The 24,796-nt window shown below is 30.9% G+C and overlaps 3 protein-coding genes across 12 annotated transcripts in view; 1 reads left to right on the top strand and 2 right to left on the bottom strand.

Moving 5' to 3' along the window:
- bwa (alkaline ceramidase) overlaps positions 1-14,224 on the bottom strand; it is a 54,809-nt gene extending 40,585 nt beyond the window's left edge. Inside the window, exon 1 of the mRNA XM_075294076.1 lies at positions 13,337-14,224. Within this exon, the coding sequence (XP_075150191.1) occupies positions 13,337-13,456 (120 nt within the window). The 5' untranslated portion in view covers positions 13,457-14,224. The remainder of the gene's footprint in view (positions 1-13,336) is intronic.
- A 3,543-nt stretch (positions 14,225-17,767) lies between these two features.
- Positions 17,768-20,021, top strand: Ing5 (inhibitor of growth protein 5). Of its 7 annotated transcripts, none has more exons than XM_075294073.1 (5): positions 17,768-17,925; positions 18,160-18,534; positions 18,594-18,733; positions 19,519-19,677; positions 19,786-20,021. In XM_075294073.1, the coding sequence occupies exons 1-5, from the start codon at positions 17,889-17,891 to the stop codon at positions 19,885-19,887; spliced, it is 813 nt and encodes a 270-aa protein (XP_075150188.1). In that variant the 5' UTR covers positions 17,768-17,888; the 3' UTR covers positions 19,888-20,021. The 7 variants fall into 7 exon arrangements, with proteins under 7 accessions (XP_075150188.1, XP_075150187.1, XP_075150184.1 ...); XM_075294072.1 differs by having other exon boundaries at positions 19,516-19,677; XM_075294069.1 differs by having other exon boundaries at positions 18,594-18,772.
- Positions 20,022-21,668: 1,647 nt separating this feature from the next.
- Positions 21,669-24,243, bottom strand: LOC142224299 (stAR-related lipid transfer protein 7, mitochondrial). Of its 4 annotated transcripts, none has more exons than XM_075294064.1 (2): positions 24,110-24,243; positions 21,669-24,011 (listed from the first exon to the last, which is right to left on the bottom strand). In XM_075294064.1, the coding sequence occupies exon 2, from the start codon at positions 23,891-23,893 to the stop codon at positions 22,640-22,642; it is 1,254 nt and encodes a 417-aa protein (XP_075150179.1). In that variant the 5' UTR covers positions 23,894-24,011; positions 24,110-24,243; the 3' UTR covers positions 21,669-22,639. The 4 variants fall into 4 exon arrangements, with proteins under 4 accessions (XP_075150179.1, XP_075150180.1, XP_075150181.1 ...); XM_075294065.1 differs by having other exon boundaries at positions 21,669-24,052; positions 24,110-24,236; XM_075294066.1 differs by having other exon boundaries at positions 24,089-24,220.
- Positions 24,244-24,796: the final 553 nt, after the last annotated feature.

The following is a 24,796-nucleotide window of genomic DNA, read 5'->3' as shown; positions in this document are numbered from 1 at the left end:
GACGGCATTTTGACAACTGAAGAGTGAATTCCAAAATCAAAATAGGAGCAACATTCTACACACACACACCTTCAAAATGAGGGGTGTTCAGGTTTTTTAAATGCAAAATTGAAATAAATACGTCAAGTTTATATTGACCAAATTTTGACCGTATCACCCTTTAATGTTGAACATCTATTCGGAATATTCAGAACATACCTAGAATATATGTAAAAAAATTTTTTGGTGTTCGGTCGAAGCAGGGATCGAACCCACGACCCTTGGTAATCAAGCGGACGTACTAACCATTGCTCCACGGTGGCAAACTAAATGTACACGAACAGAAAAAAAACATGTTTGAAAATGGTAGCCGCATCCATTTAATGATTAAGTAGAGCATGTAATTGTCGCGAAAACCATGTATTTTGTCTTTGTAAAAATAATTTTCGAGCAGAGAAAAATGTATGCTGGCAATAAGCATTAAAATGGTTCTCAAATGCCGCAAACATATTTAAATGATACAATTTGAGAGCATTACATGGTCGGGAAAATCATGTACCTGACCATTCAATTTTTTGACTTTTTTGCAGGGAAAAAAGTATTTTTATAGGTTACGTATAGACATGACCATTACATGGCCAAAAAGACCATGTACATCGTTTTCGTGACCATTTAACTTTCTAACTTTTTTGCAGCGAAAAGAATTTTATAAAAACATTGAACAGGTACATACGATTTTAATTTTGCGCGTCAGTCGTTTGTTGATTGTTGCTTGGAATAGACGGAGAATACGGAATTACTGTGTTTTGTGTTAATTTATTTGTTCAGAAGTGGCATGTGGTTTTATGTGAATACAAAAAAAAAGTTTAATTGAAAATTGCACATGTTTTTGTTCTGCATTTTGATATATGGTATAATTTATTTTTATTTGCAGTTACATGATGTCTGCGTTTGTACATTTGATGGGCACGAAGTAAATGTGGAATGATTACTTATTGTTGAAATTGAACCAAAATAGAATGTGTAAAAATATGTAATGTTTGCTTGCACGACATTATAAATACAAATAAACAATGAATAAGTTTATAAACAAATAAAGTTAATTTTATGTTTTCTTTTCTCAAGTAGCGTCCTTTTTTCGACGACGAAAAAAGTTTTTTCATAAAGATCAAAACATTTTAGGTTGTGACCATGTTCTTTTAAATTTTTGACGAACACCATACCATTTTATATCGTGACCATTGTCTTTTGATTCAAACAAAATTCTTTTTATCAATATAATAACATTTTAGATGTGGACAATTTTATTTTTCTTAGAACTATGTTCACTGAGCCAACATGTTTGCAGGAAAATTTTACATGTTCGCCGCAAAAATAGCTCCTATCATATTATTTTGCTCTTCGAATATGATTGTGACAATCATGTTTCTTCTCTGTATGTATGTTTCTGTTAAATAAAGTTTGATTAATCGGCTACTGGGCACCGAAAAAAATGCTGTATAAATATAACTGTTTGACTGTTGATGACAATAACAGCCACGTAGCCCAGTGGATTGTGTGTTGGCTTTCAAATTGTATGGTCCGCGGTTCGATTCTCCGTCCAGGCGAAAGCTAAAATTTGTTTTTTACATCATGGAAAAGAATAAACGTTTAACACAAAAACTATATACTTTGTTTGTCTAAAATTTCGTTTGGGAGGAAAGAAATATTTTTTGATCCATTTTCTGTACGATATAATCTTCTTAAACAATAATCGGACGTTAAGAAAACAGTCTTTCGATTAACAAAACCATTTGTGGTACAACTTTCATCCTATTAACGAGTCCTTACCGATTGTATATCTAGCTCAATATCAGGTTAGTTTTTTTTTAACAAAATAACCACAATCGATATATAGAAAATATGCATTTCATTTAAAAAAATGAGACATAATCATTTTATTTCCTAGCTGAGCTATTTTGAGTATATATACATATATGTATATGTTCACGAATATGTTAAAAGGTCGACTAAACAAATACCAGCCACGAATGTACAAATAAATTTAACCATTCTAACAACAATAAAATGTAATGTGCGAATTGGACGAGTATGAATGAAGGTAATTGGCGAATATTGGAGTGATGGAATTTATCTCTAATAAGATCTTATGTTTATTTAAATATAGCAGATGTTACTGAAATAAGGTTCTGATAATGAAAATTCTACTTTTAGAACTATATGTTAGTTGTGTCAATCTATTTCCTTTAATGCAATCATTTCTTCATGCTTACTATCATTTGGCAATCATTTCAATAGAATTTCGTTTGTGATACAAGACAAATGGTTGAAGCAACAAAATGTATATATTGTGAAGCTTTTGTTTTCAATTCAGTTGGTACGACGAACTTTAAATAAATTTCGTAACTGTCATTTAGTAATCATCACTGACATACAATATTCACAACCGAATCCTATTTGAAATATTTTTAAATGTCACTTCAATTTTTGTTAATTATTTGGTGCTCAAAGAAATATTTTTTCTTTCAAATTAAACATCACAATGGACGATTTTTAAGCCGATGCAAATTTTATTTGCATCCACAATGCAGTCCAAAGTATTATTTTGATATCAGGTCACGATATTGAAGTGGATCATATATGTTGGGCACAAATAATCATATGTACACTCCAATCGGATTTAAATATATATATCCAGGATGCTTTGTCTACTTAGAACCTCACAGAGATGTTGTAGTGAATAAAGTGGTAGGTTCTGAATAAACATGAGTGCACCAAAATCTAACTAATCTTATTTAATTTATTTTTAAGTAATAATCAAATATGCCAACATTGTACAACGGACCCAAATGGATACAAAGGGCCATAGGTCAGATTCGACCGAACACTCAAAAGTTATTTATTTTTCATAGTGTCTAGCACACTATCGGGACACACTCACTTGTGGTTTCAAAATTGGTTTGCTTGTCCAAACGTGCCTGTGGGAACAGATGGCGACCAAAATTAACTCATATGCACAAACTGGTAATACGGGTCCATTTTTGTACCTTTTAATATTTAAATTTATACACACCCTTTCACTTTCAACTGAAAATCATAATGGGATGTGTATTAAATTTTGTGTGCCCAATCGCTAAAACATTTTAAGGACATTAATTTGTATTTAGATATACACCTTTAATAAAAATCTTTAAATGTATTTAAACCAACTATAAAAATAAAATAAAATTTAAATGAATTTTTTTTTATTCAGTTATAGTGCTATTAAAGTTGGGTGACACAACCAAATGAAGAAGGAACAACGACCAATTCTATCGTCTGATACAACCAACTCCATATATAGTATTAGTTGGATTTCCCATAATTCGATTGAGTCGACCGAATTTGTCGGGTGACACAACTGACAACAGATAGTTGGTTTAACTGCCAAAGGGAAGTTGGCAATAAATTCGGTTATCACAACCAATATGTATTGTATGTGTACCATCGTATATCCATCAAATTTTATTATGAGATGTATAAAGCTCTAAATTGGATTTATACATGGATTTGGACAAATTTTTCTACACTTCGGTGCAGCGTTGCCAGTATTTTTCGGGCTCATGTCTCCGAAATAAGACGCTTTCATCCCCAAAAATCCCCAATTTTATTTAAAAGTTCCCACAAAAATCCCCAATATAGTTTTTGGCAATTTTTTTAAAGGAATAGCAATTTAAAAATTGTAAAAATATAAAATTTTTGTTATACCAGTTTGTGAGTTACAATAAGATTAAGATTTCAAATTCCAAAAACATGAGACGGGTGCTCAAAATATTGTCTGATACAATCCCTCATCAGAATTAATTATAGGTATAAAGAGTCATCGAATTTGTATCTTATACAAATCGTCTCCTAAATGCTCGAGAAATAAAAATGGGAGTTGGGTCAACATGCGTATTTATGAATCAAAATAATAAATCAAAGAAATAAAATTGGGTGATCGATCAAAAGGCGATGTTGCCCCGATATGAACTCTATAGTATGGTATATATTTTCCAAATCAGTTATGTACGCAGATGAGGGACCAACACTTCGACCCAAGTCCTTACGAAATAATATCACAATAGTAAAAAATTTCTTAGAAACAAAGTAAATTGTAGTAGCTCTTGGAATAGAATTTTTTTTATATATTGAATTTTCTCTGTACTTCTTTAAGCCCCCTTTTTAAGCACGTAGAAGTAAGGAATTTCATATAAACCCTAACTAAATTTAACTAGTTTATTTTAACTAATATATTATATTAACCAGATTTCGAAAATTTCTCACAAAAATCCCCAAATTTTGTCCCCATCCACGAAAAAATATCCCCGATTTGGGGAAAATCCCCAATACTGGCAACACTACTTCGGCGTTATATATGTATTAGAGGAATAGGACAATTTTAGGCATTTTTACAATTTTTGTTATTTAGCAGTGGAGATTTTACAATGATATTGGCTAGATCTCGCCAAGATAAGTGGTCAATTGTGGGTTGTGAGATATTATTTGGCCAATCGAACAATATATACACGCTCACAAAAAATCGCTTCTGTAACATATACTCCCAAACATATTTTGCTTCAAGCATATACATTTTTGGGTATTGCCCAAACATTTATATGTTGGTCTAAACAATATATGTTTGGGTAGTCTAAGTTCCAAACATTTTGTATTTTTGCATCCAAATTCAATAATGTTGTCTTCCAAAAAACAATATGTTATTATGTGAACATATAATATGTTTGGAAGCATTTTGCACCCAAAAATATTATATGCTTAAAAAAAAATTCTCCCAAACAATATTGAGCTCAAAATTTTATTTATTTATTTATATATTTACAATCATAATGAATTATGAAAATAAACAGGTAATATAGGTGCTAACAACATAGGTTTTCGACCTGAATGCTCAAAATTTTGTTTCTGCCCAATTGTATATTCCCCCACATCTTTCTCACTTCCACGAGATTTTTTAGTTCTTAGCACCTTTTTCTGTAATACAAACATTGTAGAAGAAATTATTCAATTGTATGATTTTTTTTATTTTACTTTTACCTTTTGCCGGACGGGGATTCGAACAGCGGACCACACAGTTTGTAAGGATCAAAGAAGTAGCTGATCAATTGCCCAAGGAAAAATAAAATGTTAATTTTGTAATAACAAGCAACAACCACCAACTTAATTCAATATCGCTCCCTGTTAAATAGCGCTCCAAGCTACTAAACACATATATGTTTATAGGCTATTTCTAAATTAATATATGTTTGCATCCAAGCATATTATATTTACAAACATTTTATGTCCCAAACATAATATGTTCTAACATATTAACATATATGTCCCAAACATGTTATGCTAGTTTATGAACATTATATGCTTGCACTCAAAAATATCGTGTTTAAAAATTTGTGTTCCAAACATATAATGTTTATATCCAAACATATGAAAAACAGTCTTTTTCATCCGTGTAAACAAGTCGGAGCTTTAGCTAAATCTTAAACGATTCTGTGGAAACTCTGTCATTACAGTATGTAGGATATGATTACAATATAAAGAAATGTGGGCATTTTGGTCATATTTGACTAAACCTGAAAAATATTTAACGATACCATCAGTTGTACTCTTTGTGCAAAAATTTAAAGATATATATAGGAGCTATATCTGAATTTGACCCGATTTTAACTAAATTTGGCACGCATGTTAATGATACTATCTCTGCATTTTTCACGAAAATCAGAGTAAAACTTTGGCCTCCTTGATCATAAGAGTGTAAATTGGGCGAAAGATATACACTAAAAAAAAAGTGAACCCTATATTTCACTAAAGCCGATTTAATTCTATTTTAGCTCATGGACTTGTTACTTTTTAAGAAAATTTTCAAGACTTTAACAATTTTTTACGTACGTTAGTTAAATTAACTAAAACAGAGGGAAAGATTATACATAAGTGAAGCATAAAGAATTAAATTTATATATACAAGTGCACAAACTTATTATACTCTGAACCACAGTAGTGGTGAAGGGTATAAATATAATTGAAAACAAAACATGTCAGTAAAATGTGCCAAATTAAAAAGTTGATTGAAGTTGAAAATGTAATCAATTAAAAATAACTGATTCAATTCAATTTTTAATCGAATTGAAAAATAATTTAATTACGAAAATGATGGAAATTATATAAGTCTTGAATTAAAATATTAATTGTCCCAATCTTAATTTTAATTCAATAAAATCAGAAAATAAAATTAAAAATTTTGATCGGAAATAATATTTTTTTATATAGATCATTAAATTTTTTCTTAAATCCAGAAAAAATCCAACTATAGTTCAAATCGAAAAAAAACATATAAATACTTATAAAATCAAATAATAATTATTTTATAAAAATACAATTATAAATAAATAAAAATTCCTCAATTAATATATTAATTTAAATTAAAAAATAAATTTTTGGTTATATTGTTACTCAAATCCAAAGAAAACACCATCTATAATTAAAATTAGAAAAAAATTTTAAATATTTCTGTAAATGATGCTGCCATTTGTAATTAAAAATTAAAAACTGAAACAATGAATGGCGTGATTGAATCAAAACCTACTATTCATTGGATTTTTTAATTTAATAAAAAAAGTCATCTGTGACTTTAATAAAACATTATAACCTCAAAAAAAAAAAAAAATACAATAAAATTATTTATTCTAAAGGCCGGTATTAAGGAAATAAACTCATTGAGCAGAACTTTCCATTAACAAAAGCAAAAGTTTTTTTTATTTAAATTCACGTAAAAATTATATAATATGATCAACAATGATTAAAACTACTTAAGAATAACAATTTTAATGTATGTAAATATAAAAGAGTGGAATTAGTGGAAAATTTTGAAATTTTTTGTTCATTAACTAGTTTTTTAATATTTGGTACTATTTCAAATCAGTTTCAACTTGAAGGCAAGACCGATATTTTGACTTTATATGTTTAAAAGTATCGTATAGCTTTTTTTGAATAGATACACTGAAAAAAATTCAGTGTTATAAATTAACAATTCGAAATGTTTCGTACATTCTTTTGTAGTATCTTATTGATGTTTTGTTGGATTTACAAATTTGTGTTGTTTAATGCTACAAAACCTGCACCCTCACAAAAAATCGCTTCTGTAACATATACTCCCAAACATATTTTGCTTCAAGCATATACATTTTTGGGTATTGCCCAAACATTCATATGTTTGATCTCTTCCAACATATAATATGTTTGAAAGCATATTGGTCAAAACAATATATGTTTGGATAGTCTAAGTTCCAAACATTTTGTATTTTTGCATCCAAATTCAATAATGTTGTCTTCCAAAAAACAATATGTTATTATGTGAACATATAATATGTTTGGAAGCATTTTGCACCCAAAAATATTATATGCTTAAAAAAAATTCTCCCAAACAATATTGTGCTCAAAATTGTATTTATTTATTTATTTATATATTTACAATCATAATGAATTATGAAAATAAACAGATAATATAGGTGCTAACAACATAGGTTTTCGACCTGAATGCTCAAAATTTTGTTTCTGCCTAATTGTATATTCCCTCACATCTTTCTCACTTCCACGAGATTTTTTAGTTCTTAGCACCTTTTTCTGTAATACAAACATTGTAGAAGAAATTATTCAATTTTATGATTTTTATTTTATTTTAATTTTACCTTTTATGTCCCAAACATAATATGTTCTAACATATTAACATATATGTCCCAAACATGTTATGCTAGTTTATGAACATTATATGCTTGCACTCAAAAATATTGTGTTTAAAAATTTGTATTCCAAACATATAATGTTTATAGCCAAACATATGAAAAACAGTCTTTTTCATCCGTGTGCGCAACCTAAAATGAAACCAAATTTTGTATAACTCATATCCGCACTTCAAATTGAAAGTCAAAGCCAAAATTCTATGAATTTTGTATAATTTATTCATTTTCGTCAAAATAAAATATATAATAATACACTACAATACTTATTAAAAAATAACAATCGTATTAAACATATCAACAAATAAGAACAAAACTTTAAATATCTTAAACATTATTTGTAAACACTTTTGCATTGATAATTCGATTTCCTTCCTGTTGATGTCATAAAACCGTATTAAAATTTATTAATATGAGGGCAATTTGAAATTAGGAACGTGCTGGATCGCGTGTTAGAATAGATTTCCAGCAGAAGGAATTCACAAAATATCCATTTTAAACTGATAATAGGATGTAAATTAAACTGACTATGTGATATATATTTTCATCCAAAGTTGTTGATTTTAACAATTTATTGTTTTTCACAATTTTAATTGGTTGCACTTTGAAATATTTCTGGAAACTTTTTCTTGTCGATAAGCCACTCCTTTTTTATTGGTCAGCTTCTTAATGTTTGCAAGAATGTAGCATCCAAAGATTTTAGTTTTCTGCAAAGAGATTTAAACTTAATGACTTCTCTAAAGTGTTGATTTAATTTTTCCTATTGTCTTACCAATTATTATAAACTATCTGAAGCAGTACCAGTTAATTGTCCAACATTTTTTCATCGGCCAGCTTTTTAATGTTTTCAAGAACGTAGAATCCATAATTGTAGTTTTCTGCAAAGAGATATACATTTAGTGACTTCCATAAAGTTGTATTTTATTTTTTATTTTCACTTACCAATTATTATAAACTATTTGGAGTAATTGCAGTTATTTGTCTAAAATATTACAATTTTTTTTATTTCTTCCAATTGACCACGAACTTCGTTGCACAAAGAAGTATTGAAAACCACATGTTTTTTTCGTTGCATTTTAGGGTAGTGTTTTGTCAAAGTTTTCTCATATTATCTTCAACACCTTTTCAAATATTTCGTCAACATTTTGGCAAATTGGAAACAATTTGAAGGTGTATTGAAGATGAGCTGCTTCAAGTCAAGTTGAATTTATTTTGAAAATAATATTTACCCTCAAACTAAAAAGTTGTTGTTGTATTTAAAATGATAATTTTATTTAAATCGTGTCTGTCTTTAACTTCGTAAAGCGTTAACGATTTTTTTAAATTTTTCTTAAACAAAAAAAATGATTGAGAACATTTTTACCAGGTCGATGATTTTGTTACATTGATATGTAATAATTGTTTTTTTTGAATTTAGGACAAGAACTTTTGAAATTTTCATCCATTAAAGTCATATGTCGTTGAAATAATTCAAATCTCCGTTAAAGTTAAGAAAAAACAGTAGAAAGGAAAGTCTAAAGTCGGGCGGGGCCGACTATATTATACTATATTATGCACCACTTACAAGGAAAATGTGGGTATTTTGTGTTATATCTAAATCTTAACCGATTTGCATGCATACACTGAAAAAAAAAACATGCCCGGTTCCATAGATTTTGTCTTTACTTTAACAATTTTGGTATTGATACCGAGCCAAAGAAGCGGAGAATACAAGTAAGCATACTTTTAAGACACAATTCTCTTTTAAATTTGGGTTTTGTGTACTTGCTTCTAGGAAGCAAATTTTAATTTTTCATTTTTTTTCAGCTTTTTTCTTCATATACCATCAAAGTCCTTTAAAAACGAGTTAACGGCAACTTTATTTTCCAAATTCAGACTCGACTTCCAGTAGAATTTATGCTATGTTTCAAGTAAAAACGTCTTTAAAATAAAGTGTTGAAAAAAAGTGTCCTATATTTGAACGATTTTTTGCTTTGTACTCAAGATGCAAAAAGACAACAAATTTAAGGACAATTTCATTAATTTTAAAGAATTTTTATGAGTTATTAAAGTCAAGTTGACCTTAGTCGAAAATTTTTTTCTTTCATGTTATGATACCCATTTTTAAGTCAAATCACTTAATTATAGGGATAATACGACTTCATTGAAAAGTTTATCGACTTTTGGACAAGGAAAAAACTTTATATTAGAGAAATGCGTCTCCTTTGCAAAAAAAAAGCAAAATTTGCATTCGTATTTTAAGGACATGAAATCTTTGGTCTCACGACAATATTTTTTTCAGTGTAGCTACAATATTAATTCTAATCCCTGTGCAAAATTTAAAGCAAATTAGGGCAACACTCTGGCTTCTGGGGCCTTATAAGTGCATATCGGGCGAAAGATATATATAGAAGCTACATCTAAATCTTAACCGATTTCAACCAAATTCGGCACACTTTACGACGCTATCAATTGCACTTCTTGTGCAAAATTTAAAGAAAATCAAGCTGAAATTCTGGCTTCTGGGGCCATATTAGTAGATATCGGGCGAAAGGGTATAAATAAGCTAATACTTATTTTGAGGAATTTGCATCTTTGATTTAACGTTTTTTGCTTTGAAGTATCTGTCATAATTATGAATATGAAAGCCGGCGTTTATTTGTATATTAATACCGTTGCTGATATTTCGAATAAGGAAAACGAAAATGAGATCTGAGGGCCTGTTCGAAACCGAAACTTTTTACTATGGTCAGATATCAATTTACTATGGTGAGAAAAAATTGCTAGTTTAATGTACTTACTTCTTTAACAAATAAAACTACATTTTATTGGTTTTGAGGTCATCAAAATATGCTAAGCCATGTAATGTCAAGAAATGTCAAATTTCTTACTGGCCCCCCTTGGCTAGTGATATTATAATCACGTCGATTTACGTCAAACTTTTACCAGTGCTAGTAAAAAGTTTCGGCTTCGAACAGGTCCTGAATCCTAATTTTAAATTTTTACAACGTGGATTCGAAGCTAGATGTTACCGTAAAAACGTCTTTATTAAAGAAGCGTCATCTTCGGTTCGGAATCAATACCAAAATCACTAAGGGAAAGTCAAAATCATTAGTTTCAATTAAACTTTCAGTATACACTGAAAACAATAGTAACCTAATTTGAAAGATTATGCAACCTACATTTAGGACGGCATTAAGGATAATTTTCTTTAAAATAAATAATCGTTGCTTCAAAAAATGTTTCCTTATATTTAGGACAAAAATTTTGCAAAATTTATGTTCCTCTGTTAAAGTCGTAGGTCTTTGTAGAAAGGCAAAATTTCCTTAAAGCCAAGAAACACATTTTTAATTAAAAGAAATTGTCTTTAAATGAACTGATTTATTGAATTTTTTGAATTAAGATAAAACGCTTCAAATATAGGCTAAGATTTATTTTAAAGATGTTAATCTTTAGTTTAAAGTTTATTTTTTTTTTGAATTATGAAAATCATGAAGCTTTATTAACCCTGGAAAGTCATCTTTATTTTTTGTATACTAACGTCATCCTTCGTCATTTTGACTACGGCTTATTTCAACACACTTTAATATATATCGTACGCAAAAAAAAATTGAGTTTATTTTCTTATTCAATTTGTGATTAATTAGTATACACTGAAAAAACAGTGAACTCACCAGGAAAGAAAATTTTAGTTAATTTTATAAAATTTTAAATAAACTGTATTAGAAGCGCAGATGTTCATTAGCGTAGCTAGACAATTTTCCTAGGGGGGGCTATAGCCCCCCTAGCTGAAAATTTATAGACTGAACTTATAGGTTCAATTAATGTTTTATTACATAAAAATTAATAACAATATAGGCATCAAAATAACTCGACAATTAATTTATAATAAAGCAATTAAAAGTAGTTCCACACTTTTCCCAGCAAAAAAATTGGGAGTTGTTCTAAAGGCACAACTTTAAAAGCACTTCCAAAAATGTCCTCACAAAGAAGTTAATTATTTTAACTACACAGGAAGTTTTTTTACTTCATTTTTTTCATATTTTAATGCGTAATTTTTTGTTTTCTTTAAAAAAAAAAGTAAGAATAAATAAAATGGTACAAATTATTCAAATTTTGCCACAAAAATGAAAAATTCATTATAGAAATTTTTATAGAATTTTTGAAAATATTCGAGGGAAAACGTTTCAAACAAGCGTTAGAATGCATTAAAAATCATAAAAAATATAAAAATTAATTATTTGGGAAAATATAACAAAATTTTTTAATTCATATTCAAAACACTGAATTTGGATCACAACTAAACCAGACTAAACAAAATAATAAAGGAGCATTAGTTATTCAACTAAATCAAAAGTTCAACCACAGATTTATTTTATAAATATCAGATTTCAGACATTGCCATCGGCAACTGCTACCACAACCAAAGTAATTCGATTGTGCATGAATGTCTTTAGCGGAACTTTGTGCAGTCGTATATACTTGTTTAATTTTTAGAAAAATGTAAAATCGTAAATAGGTTTTCAAATTCTGGGGGGGGCTAAAATTTTTCTGGGGGGTCTAAGCCCCCTCCCCAGAGGCCTTCCTACGCTTATGCACATGTCACGCCGATTTCACAAAAATAAGTAAATAATTTTCGACAAAGTCAAGAAATTTATTAGACAAAATAATTATTTTTCATTGATTAGAGAAAATTTCGTAGTTTGAAGGGAAAAATTGGAGTTCAAAATTGCAAAAATGTCTTGCATTCGAAGTTCATGATGGCCGCCTTGTTGGTAAAATTTACAAAATTTAAGAAATTCTGAGCTATTTTGTGGGAGACACGAATTTAGTTAATCTTTATGCTTCGTTTGTGTATAATTTTTTCCTTTGTTTTAGTTAATTTAACAAACGTATGCATAAAATTCATGGAAACTTTCTTAAAACGTAATAATTCCATGAACTAAAATAGAATAAAATCGTCTTTAGTGAAATATAGCGTTCATTTTTTTTAGTGGAAAACAAACATTCATAAAATGGTTGAATTAGTTTAACTTAAATTTATCATTTCCCAATATGCGTCGTCATTTTGACGAAGAATGACTGTCCAGGGTTAATATATCGCAAAAAGAAAAGGAAAATGAATAAGATCTGTACCCTAATTTTAATTTTATTGATCCTAGTTTTAAAGGCAGAGAGGTCTCTAATTTTTTTTATTTTGAAGAAGCCGCGTCCTTGGCTAAGAATAAATACCAAAACACTTGGGGGAAGGTCAAAATCTATGGATCGAAATAACGTTTTTTTTTTTTGAGTGTACAAAGGGTTGTAATTCGAAATTTTAGAACGACCAACAAATACGTGTATTAAAAGCGTGAACGATTTCTGGCAATACACAAATTTTGCGTTTTCCAAATTTGTAATCCAGAACACGGGAACATGTCCCTAAAATATGAAAATTGTCTTTATATAATGGAACATTTATTAAAAATTAAACAATTAATAAATAAATCTCTTTCGTAATTTAAAAAAAGGTTGTACTTAAATACGATCAAATTTCAAATTTTTTTATTCATAACAGTAAAACAATTTTTTGTTCAAGTGTATCACTATGCATATACGTTTATAATACTTACTGTATTTACAAATTCGGCAATATTCCCTGATATCAAATAATTTCCTTCACACCAATCTACTGGTGAACTACCAGGTCGAAAATGCTCCCATGCCATTGTATATAAATCTAGTGTGGCCATTGAAATGGACTAATTTTTATTGATCACTACCCACCAGACTGTAAGGCCACAGCATATAAGCAAGGAACTAATTAGCCTCACTGCAATTATTTTATGCACACACTTCTGTCACCGAGTTATTAAACAAAACAAGCCTCACGCATAACATGTATGTTTATATGGCTTTGTTTGTTATGACCGTTTCTTAAATTTCAAAATCACAGTGACATCGACCTCCACACATATGTTTCACGAAATATAAATCCATCTGTGCACTTCTTCGTTTAAATGCTGTTCTGGTTCTATGCCACAATTCGTTCGTGTGTGACTGTAAACTTTTGGTTTGGCAGATTCTTGGGGCTGCAGCTACCCAAGGTTTTGTGGGTATCTTTCTATAATCCCTTATTGTTGTTGTATGTATTTTCACTTTTATTTTCTTTTTTGTGATTTTATTTTGCAAGAAGCAACGGCAAAATAATCGTTTTATTATGTAAGTTTAATAGTGTAACATTTCTTTCTAAATTTGATATGCTAATGTCTAATGCTTATCGCCCGCTTATGTTTGTATTAAGTATAATTAAAACTATTTAAAATTTATTTACATGCACAACACGATGCTTTTTGATAATAATAATACGTAGCTACGAGTATTTATTGTACCATTTTATTATTATTTTTCGACTGGACTACGAACTACATTGAATGACTTGTCGTATTAGTTCGTCGTTTGTGCCGTTATTATTGTTCTACCGTTGCGTTGTATCCCGACATCTGACTGATTTCGACTAAAAATGTCACGTTCAAGAAAATGTCTTTGTTTGTTGGTACTTTGCTCTCACTCATACTCTCTGTTATTGTTGTGATGAGAGTTGATTCATTTACTTGCTTTGCAAAGAGGGTAACAGTACTTTAACTGAGACAAAATAAAACGCACATGTTCTTACTCTCTCACTCTGCATCCGAGAGTATATGACGGTGGCGGACTGCCATACCCTCGAAACATATCGAGGCCTTCAATCTCTTTGGCATTAGGTTGTTAGATTTCTTTTGAAGAAACACAATCATACAACCAATTCAATTTTTTGCTTACTTTAATGACATGGACTACAAGTGAAACGAAATAGTTCATGTTTTTCTAAAATTAGACAATTTTAATCAAATTGTATTCTTAATTTTCTAAAATGATTGAATTTTACTTCAATTGTGTCGGCTTTGTACTTTGTATAGCGCTGAAGACATTTAAAATTTTTTTAACTCCATTTAACTTTTTTCTTTCAATTTTAATAATTATCAGTCTTGTATTTGCTTATAAATAGGATTTTTCTGAAATTAAGGCACAAAATGATTGCAAATAATAAAAAAAGTAATTTTGGTTCTTTAAAATATTTGTGGTACAAGTGTTGTTCGATAGACCATGAAGTACTTGTGTTGTTTTTAGATTAATTATTTTAGTAGTGTTGTAATGTTTACGTTTAAGGATTTCATTTAAAATGTTTGTCAAGTTGTAAGAGCCATGAGTTGATTTAAGCGCCACATCGACGCAAACTTCATGACTTTATGTTGGCATAAACCTCTATCTCAGTGCTACACAAAAAAGCTCTTCGACACTTTTAGACATAAGGCCTAATACTAAGATCACGTTTTCGCACGAAAAACTGTTATACTCCATATAAAAAAACGTTAAGCCTAGTACTAAGATCACGTTTTCGCACGAAGAACTGTTATACTCCATATAAAAAACGTTAGTGCGGAATAAATGCGAAATCTTTGTTTTGAGCATTTTCCAACAAATATTTAAACAACCCTGGATTTTTCGCACGAAAAAATAGGCAGGCATATTAATTCGCATAAATAAGTTAACACCCTGGGTTTGAGACCCTAGTTACGGAGATAGAAGAAGTATTCGATTTTCGCAGAAACGAACTTAGTACTAAGCATTAGCGCGGAATAAATGCGAAATCTTTGTTTTGAGCATTTTTAAACACATATTTATACAACCTTGGATTTTTCGCACAAAAAATAGTCAGACATATTATGTCGCATAAATAAGTTAACATCCCTGCCTTTAAGACCCTATTTACGGAGATAGATGAAGATATTCGTTTTTCGCAGAAGCGAATTTAGTACACCCAGAGAAATGGTTGGTTGCAATTCGATCATTACAATGAGGAAATGATGTCAGTAACTTATTTTTTGTTACAAGAACAATGTTTTGATTATTTTCTCCATTATACATCCAACACGACCATAAAAAAGTTCACAGGATCAAAACGAAATTCCCATAACCATTCAATTGGTTACAATAACCAATGCCGATAAATTTGTTTGTATGCTGCATAAAATTGTTGAGCTAACCACCAGCATAGAGAGACCTACATCATGGGAATCAACAAATGGTTGGTACAACCAAAAGTTTAGTATACTAATAGAATCTTAGTTCAATTATTGGACGGGCGTAAGGTAGTTGTTGCAACAAATAAATATTTATATCAACATCGACATGGTAAATGGTATGACGCTACAAAATTTGCAAAACGGGGAACAGCATTTACTTGATATTAGTCCGCAATACATTGAATAAAGTTTATCCCATAGAAAAGAAGTTGCCTTCAGGTAAGTATCGCACCGATTTATAAAAAAGGAATATTACAAAAGTTTCCATAAAAATTGCAGGATTCATACACCAACAAACACAAATACTCGTTACGGCAAGTGACTTTTTTTATTGTATTAAGCATACAGGACGAGTCTAAGTCGATCTGTATTTATATCTAGAGGATTAAGGAAGAAATTTCTGGCAAGTATATATTGAATTAGGTTCTGTAGTTTGCAACCTAATAACCATCTGTCATTGGTATACAAACCTTACCTACAAAATATTGTAAATTGTAATGTAAATTGATCTCACGTATATGTAGATCAAAAGCCTTTGTTGTTAGCACCTTTTGTATTTATTTTCGTAGTTTATTATGATTGTAAATATTGCAATAAATTAATAAAATCTCAATATAATCTGCCCTTTTATTTAATATTGGAATTTGTTTAGGATAATAATAAAGAAAATCGAGGGCGGTTGCACCAACAAACAAAACAATTAATATGATATTGCGACAACCAATGCAAAGTTGATCCAACATACTAACATGCAGTTACAATTGCCAAATGTTAGTTGTGCTGACAGATATCATTGATAGTTGATGGAGCCACCTTCTTTCGGTTGGCAAATAATTCGGTTGAGGCAACGAATTTGTTTTCTGGGTGTACTAAGCATAAAGTCAAAATATCGGCATTGCATTCTTGTTGAAACTGATTTGAAATGTACTTTATCAGTAATAATACCAAATATTAAAAACTACCCTGCCAACATTTTTTAAATTTGTGGGCGCTTCTGAGAATCCCCACTACGTCGAAAACAGTCGTATACGATATCCAAAACTCCTCGGAAAAGCGCCGTCACTATTGAGAAGTTGTACCACGCCAAGTTACTACAAAAAAGTATCGCATGAGTGCAATTATTAGGTGCCCTTCTGGATACATTTAGAAGGACGCCAATAAGAGCCCCTTCAAACAATCAGAGAAAGTGCATTTTAAGATAGTTGAGAAAAGAAACATTGTGGTCAAGTAAAACACGATTGTTTAGATGTTTATTAATTTTATTAAACATTTATAAATTTTCATATACATAACATTTATACGACTATCACATCACATTTAACATATTTTTATGCATTAATAAAAGATTGATATTGATTTACAAGTTGCAAGTTACATGTTGTAGCGTCTATCAGTGGCAGCGTGTCTGGAAAAATATTTGAAAAACTATCACTTTATTCCATTTGGAAAGTTTTGAGGGCACAAAGCAAATTGGGAAGCTCTGCTACAACTATTCAGTGTTGCAACTAAACAGTGTTGCAACCACAATGGCTCTAAACGACAGTGTTGCAACGACAATGCCTCTAAACGAAAAAACAGTGATCTTTTAAATTGATTTAAATCAGAGTCATGGATTTTGGACTTTTCATAAGAAATGCACATAATAAGTGTTCGACTATCACTATGGTTATATTTGCACACGTAATGACTTGTTATTTGTTGAGTTATTTCAAGATAAAACAATTTCCACGCGACCACACAACAAAATAGCGTAGTTGTGAGTTAAAAAATTGATAAAAGATTGCAACACTGTATCATATTCCGCTATGGTTATGTTTACACACCAAAGTACATAAGCCCATATAGAATGGAGTTCGCTTTTTGCATTCCGTCTTGATTGTGTTTGTGGTAATGTAGAGGCTGTTGTGTAAAAACGCCACCTATAGAATGAGAAAATGTTGAAGAAGAAGGATGAGTAGAAACAGAAAATGAAAAAACACATACCCGCTACATATCGCTTCCTAAATTTATAATAAGAAACTGCTTTAATCTTTAGAATTACTAAAAAATCGTGTGCAAAATGTCATCGGCCATATATTTGGAAAATTATTTGGATGGTAAGTACAGACAAAAGAAAATCATTGAAACTTATTTCACAAAAACACTTTGTTGTCCTATACAACCATATTGAAATTGAATTTTCTTTCTAAAAAAACATCAAAACACATCATCATCCATCATTACCAACAACCTCTACCAAAACATCCTTCATCACCAATTGTTTTTAATTACAAAAATATCACAACCCAATGAATACAAAACATAAAATTACCAATTGTTACCAATTGAAGTATTATCCAATATAGGATTAGAGTCCTTACCCACTGAGTTAGAAAGGAATTTTAAGCTTATGCGAAAATTGGACGATAGGGCACAAACGGCAATGAAAAGTATAGACAGCCATGCAAAGGAGTTTATGCGCAAATTAGCTGATAGTTCTTCACAAATGACGGAAGAGGAGCGCAAAGAACGCCTTGCCGACATACAACAGTTATTTATAAAGGCAAAAGAATACAGCGATGACAAGGTCCAATTGGCCATACAAACATATGAGTTGGTGGATAAGCAAATCCGGCGATTAGACAATGATTTGGCCAGATTTGAAGGAGAAATTCAAGAAAAGGCTTCATCAACGCGTGGTAAATCTGAAGAGGCACAAGTTAAAAGTAAGTTATTGAGGGTGCATGTACAACATATTCCCCAATAATGAATATAATTATTTCAGAGGGCAGAAAGAAAACTAAAGATGCAAAGGCGACCGGCAAAAAGAAAAAGGTTACTTCTTCGGATGATGAGGCCAACAATAACTCGACTATTGCGGCCTCATCAACTGGTGGTCAAGGTGGTAAAAAGAAAAAGCAGAAGGTAAATCAAGAAAAAGAAACACGCAAGGGGGGTCAAAAGGTAATTCATCTCATTCATAAATGTTCATTTATAATTTTTATTTTAAAATTTGAATTTGTATATATAGTATGTATCTGTTTGTAAGTACGACAATGATAAGAGGTGAAACTTTTCGATTCAAAATTAAGTTTGAAAGAAATAAAAAGAATGTTTTCAAAATTGAAAAGAGGCAAATCTCGAACATAGCAAATTGAGGCACATTTTTCGGTGTAATTGGACAATACCTTTACTAAAATATAAAATATGTATTGAGAAAATGAATTTCTTATCCTCAAGAAGATATGGCCACTTTGTCGGAATTACTTAGGCAACAATGTAAACTGTGGCTACCAGAAATAATCTTTTTCGGAAATGCATACATCATCGCATATCCAGGAAAATTTTCTATTTTGGGTGCAAAGATTTCGGTCCAATAAGTTTATTCTCATATCATAACACGAAGGGCATTTAATGAGTATTCAATAACGGGGATACCACTTCAATAATAAATGCTTTATAGAGGATTACTATCATATTTACTTTGAAATGTTTTGCCATAAACAGTTTTGGAATCTGTTTCTGGCATTCGCAGATAATGGAACCTAGTTATCAGCGTAATCCTGTGCTCATCGTATCTAACCGATTAATTTTTTTTTTTCACCACTCGCCATTTCATAATGCATGCTCATATAATCGTAAATTTTAGCAATAATTTATATTAAAAAAATTAATTGTAAAAATATTTTTTTATTTTTATCATAAAGCAGAAAAATATTGATTTGGATGACTCTGAAAAGGAATCATGTCTTACATCGGCAACACATCCTAGTGATGTATTGGATATGCCAGTGGATCCAAATGAACCAACATACTGTTTATGTCATCAGGTTTCATATGGAGAAATGATAGGATGTGACAATCCAGACGTAAGTTGTTATTCTAAATATGACGACTCTCATGCATATTCAAACATATGTGTTGACTATGATAACTTGACTATTGAGTGTATATTGAACACGTACGTTTTATTTCAGTGTCCGATTGAATGGTTCCACTTTGCATGTGTAGGCCTTACCACAAAACCCAAAGGCAAATGGTTTTGTCCAAAATGCACGCAGGATCGAAAAAAGAAATAGTTATAATATTACATACTATTTTATAAACGTTATGGTTAGTTTTGTATTTATGTATTAGTAATTTTATACTATACAAGTAATTGTTTTTGAATAAATATTAAGATTTTTAGCAAATACTATTAATATTACATAAAGAGCAATATTTTTTTTTTACAAATAACCGGATTTGGTTATCATATTTATGTAGAGCTATGATCTGTACTCGGCTGTTATTTGTGGTCGTTCTGATAATTGAATACTTTTTTTAATAACGATTAAATCCAACAGTCACGACCGATTACTCGTTAATCGTTGTCTCCAGTGTTTATGTATGATTTCCTAAAAAGTTTTGCTGATATAGTATGAGAATAATTGAAAATGTCTCGTTTTTAAAAATTTTAGAGAGTATTTACTTCTCCTTAGGCTTTTATGCATACCTTAACAGTAAGAAACATTGTTTTAACTCGTTACTATATTGGAGTAAACGATGTATTCCATTTGTACGTCTTGTTATGGTTAACGTAAATTATTTTTCGAGTTCTTCCATAACTTCCATCCAAAATGTCGACCCTCGTGATCCCGAAAATTTTGATTTCGATCAAAAATGTTCGTTATCGAATGCTATGATTAGCTCCCTGATATAGACTTGACATGAATCTAATTCCATACTGGCAGGTTCAACTGTCATATCGGTATGTGTTTCTATGTATTATCTATAGAACTAAAATATTTCCGATATAGTCCGATAGAAGCCGTAACTTCCAGCAGGATAATTAGATAAGTAACACTAATAAAACTTTCGAATTGTGTCAATTTTCTTTTCACCGGATTACCGTTTTGTTCTCCTTGGCTCAGCGATGTTCCACCATTTTTAACAACTACTTACGCTTGTGCCTAGCAAGTTTTTTTAAGATTAAAAGCAAAAAGAAATTGCACGGGACCCAATTAGGATAATATATTGGATTAGACAGCAGAGCATCGGCATTCGGCCAAAAATCGATAATCGGCGTCAAGAGGCCGATTAACCGAAGCTTTTTGAATAATTGAATAATTTATTTCATATTGAATTGTGCTAGTGTTGAATTTGTCTCAGTCAAAACACCCAGTACAAATAAAACGCCAAAAAAAGAATATAAGAAATCATTTTTTGTCATTATAATATCAAACTAATGAATTTTGAATACTTTGAATACTAGTCTTTTAGTTCTAAAAGAATATTTTAAGACATGGACTGAATTACCTTTTTGTTGTCGTATTTATGCCTTTATTGAAAAAATATGCTAATTGAACTAAAACACACCAAATTTCTTTAATAACAAATTTGAAGAAAATAATCGGCTTCGGACGATTATTGCTTTTTTGCCGAACACAGGCTTCGGCCAATAACCCGCTTCAGTCGAGCTCTATTAGACAGTAGTTCGTACTTTTTTATCGTGATAAGACTGAGATAATTTTTCCATTCACCAGTTAAGTTGCTCTTACCATATCCTTACCGGCGATACTTCGGTCTTTTCGAGCCTTCCTCGTATGATATCAAACAACGACATTGTTGAGCATTCAGACACTCTTTGGAATCGTTGCACGAATCACCATTCAAATAATAAAGAGGCCTAGCGATACTTTTGCATCAGACAGGGAAGTTACGACCTCGCGGTATGTTATTAAACCAGATTGCTCTTCTTTTCGTTAAACTGTGGTTTAAAGTAAATTGTAAAATAGCTTTTACTCAATTCTACAGCATTGAAAATCCTTATCATTACTTGCCTTTGGTTGTATTTAGTTTGTAATAAAACACATGAACGTTTTTATCAATAAATTTCAACAAAGATTTATTCGTATATTCATTTTTTGTTTGTGTATATAGAAAATCTAAAGTATGTAGTAATTAATCTTAAATTCTCCATTCTTTAACTCGCTCTTTTAACGTGAGATCGCTTGCTATAATAAATCAGAAAGAAAATCAATTTGAATTTAATTTCTGAAACGGAAAACAAAAGTAGTTCATAACCAAATGCACACTTTATCGTTAAAATGCAGAAATATTGCACAAATCAAGGTGTGTACTAAAAAAACAACAAAAAGAAAAACAGAGCTCTGTGACCACTTAAAAGAAAATTGGAAAATATATTTTGTCTAATAGCTTTTTTTCATTTTGTGATCACAGTTTATAAACTCACTATCATTGATGGTTGGGAGTTGTTATAAGCTTAAATGGAGAAATAAGAATATAATGTATAACATTTGTGGGGATTATTTTCCAGTGTAATCGCTATTACTAGGGGAAAAAATCTTTCTTTCTCATCAATTCTCATTGACAACTTAATTTTTGTGGATTAGACATAAAGATGCAGCGAGGTAAAGAAACAGTTTTGCCGGTTAAATTCGAGTATGGTGGTGAGGGGTGAAAGGGCACAAGATAAAAGATTACATAGTAATTCATTTAACATAGTTTTTGGCTTAATATTCTCTTTAAATAACTATCATATTCACTATATGCCATCTTAATACGTTCTACAAAACCCATTCCAGATTTCATTTACCCTTTTACATCTTCTCAAAATTTGCCTCTTTCTCGAAGCATCTATGGCCGAAGACCATACCCTTTTTTATTTGCTACATATGTTACTATATTTTATTTTCTGGTTTTTTGTATTCGATCGATATAGTAGGTTCTTTTTCATTATCTTTCACAATAATTAATTTTTTGGGCTTTCTATAGAATCTTGCATATTTTTAATTAATATGCATTTTTAATATCATCGCTTATTAAAAATTAATTTTCTTTTTCCTTCATACTTTCGTTGTTACTATGTCTTAATAGGAATTTTTGGAACCAACTTTCTCTAGACTTGTTGCCCGTATATTCGTTGTCGTCTTTCGCCGTAAAATTGGTGAAGGCATCTTTCATGGCATTGGCTTTTCGATATGAATAGTTTTTGGTTGCATGGTACATATTACGTAAAACATCGGGCATTTGCTTTTGGGCAACCCAAGATTTGACACTTTGTGGTATGGGTAGGCCGGGATCGTCATAATAGGTTAGTACATAATGAACACCCGGTTCTTGAAAGCTGCGAAAGGGTTTAATTACCATAAAACTCCAATAATCCGTCACTCTTACTTTATTGGTATATTCCGGATAGTTTGGATGAGTTGTCCCACGATTAGCCACCATCATAAGTTTACGCTTATCATCACGTATGTAGCGGCGGCAGAAAACATAATCACGATTGTTGAACAGTTTAGGCCATTGCATTTCCCAATATATTAAATGTGAATTAGTACCAGGCATTGGGTCTTCCTCAATCATATTTAGAGCGATTGCAGTATTATCCCATTCCTTTCTATAGTCTATATCGATCTGTACATGCATTAAATCGGCTGCTGATATATCATTAAAACGGGCATACACTTTGTATGAGTACATAGCAGAGCGTTCCTCACGCCTCCAAATTGTAAATTGATCTTTGCTCATGTATGGCTCCCAAGGTTGTTCTTCGGCGCTTTGAATTAGTGCATTGCCTAATTCTGTAGCCCCTTCCCTATTTAGGCTCAATACGTTTTTTCCGACACCTTTTGATGGTCCCCTTCCGTTTGTATTCACTGTCCGTTTTTTGTTACCGACCAGACAATAGCAATACCTCATTTTATATTCTTTGCACATGTCGCATAGTTTATTCTGGGAGAGGGTATTAATAAATTCTACATCACCTTGACAGCTTTCAAAGTTAGCCAGGCTTAAACGCTCCTTTGACCAATCGAAAGCCGAAGCTCCGTTTATAGATAACCCCATGGCTCCTACGGCACTTAATAGAACATTTTTACCTTTAAATTGTGGCAACTGACGATGATAGGATCGTATCAAAAGTTTAAGTCCCTGAGGTCCATAGACGCGATTATAAAACGTACATAGCTGCTGTAGTCTTCGGGACCGTTGAGCTAAAATGGATTCGCATTGATAACACCATGCTCTCAAAGTTGCATTGGAACTATGTTTTATATTCAAAACAATTCGTTTGAAAACCATTTTTAAGACCGTCTTTTAGTTTCTTACATATGATTCGAGAATAAAATGTAATGTTCTTGTTTTATTGCTTGCATAACATCGCATCTTGCACCATGTTTTTCCCCATAATGCGTTTGTTCTGAATAATGAAATAAGAAATATTTACTGGTAGTAGCTACCCTAAAAATATACTACAAGAACTGTTTATATGTTTACGTTTTATGTTTTTTTAACAACCTGTGTTTTTATTGACAAAAAACCAACAAAAATATGGCGTTTTTCCCGAATTTGTCCACAGCCGTTTCAGAGAGCACTCTACTTTGTTTACATTTTATGACATTTCTCTAATCTAACCTAAAATCAGATCTCCGTACTAAGTGGTAACATAAAAAGGTATGATTGCACAACAAGGCCGATGAGATTTTTTTGTAACGCCGGTGGCTGATTAACGGAAAATCATATTGAAAAATATCCATTGAATATAACTTTATTTTCGGGAATACTTTTTAAAATTACAAATTTGAAAGTGAATACCGTTTTTCTTAAATGCCCACGATAATGAAGACTTTGTTCCGATTTATCAGCAATAGATTTGTTTTAGAATTTTTATGGGCCGAACTTGTCAGATTTCATAATACTAAGTACTCTTTCACAGTGATGCCAAATCCCGAAGGGCAAAAAGCACCAAAAATATATTATAAATTCCAACATACCACCTCCCACCACGAAAATACTAAAGCCTGCTAAAATTCAATGTTCTACTAAAAAAAGCTAAACGCTTGATTTGAAGCGTTTTTAATTTATGAAATTTTGAACCTCTATTCAAGTGTGCACCTTGATCAGTTTTAATGCTTTCATCCAATACATTTCGACCAGTTATGTCTTTCAAATTTCCAAATATTTTTTTTTTCATTTTCGACATAA

Source organism: Haematobia irritans, chromosome 2, assembly GCF_050003625.1.
Source record: "Haematobia irritans isolate KBUSLIRL chromosome 2, ASM5000362v1, whole genome shotgun sequence".
NCBI lineage: Eukaryota > Metazoa > Arthropoda > Insecta > Diptera > Muscidae > Haematobia > Haematobia irritans.
Note: the sequence above shows the minus strand (reverse complement) of the source record. Positions and strands in the feature narration are given on the sequence as shown.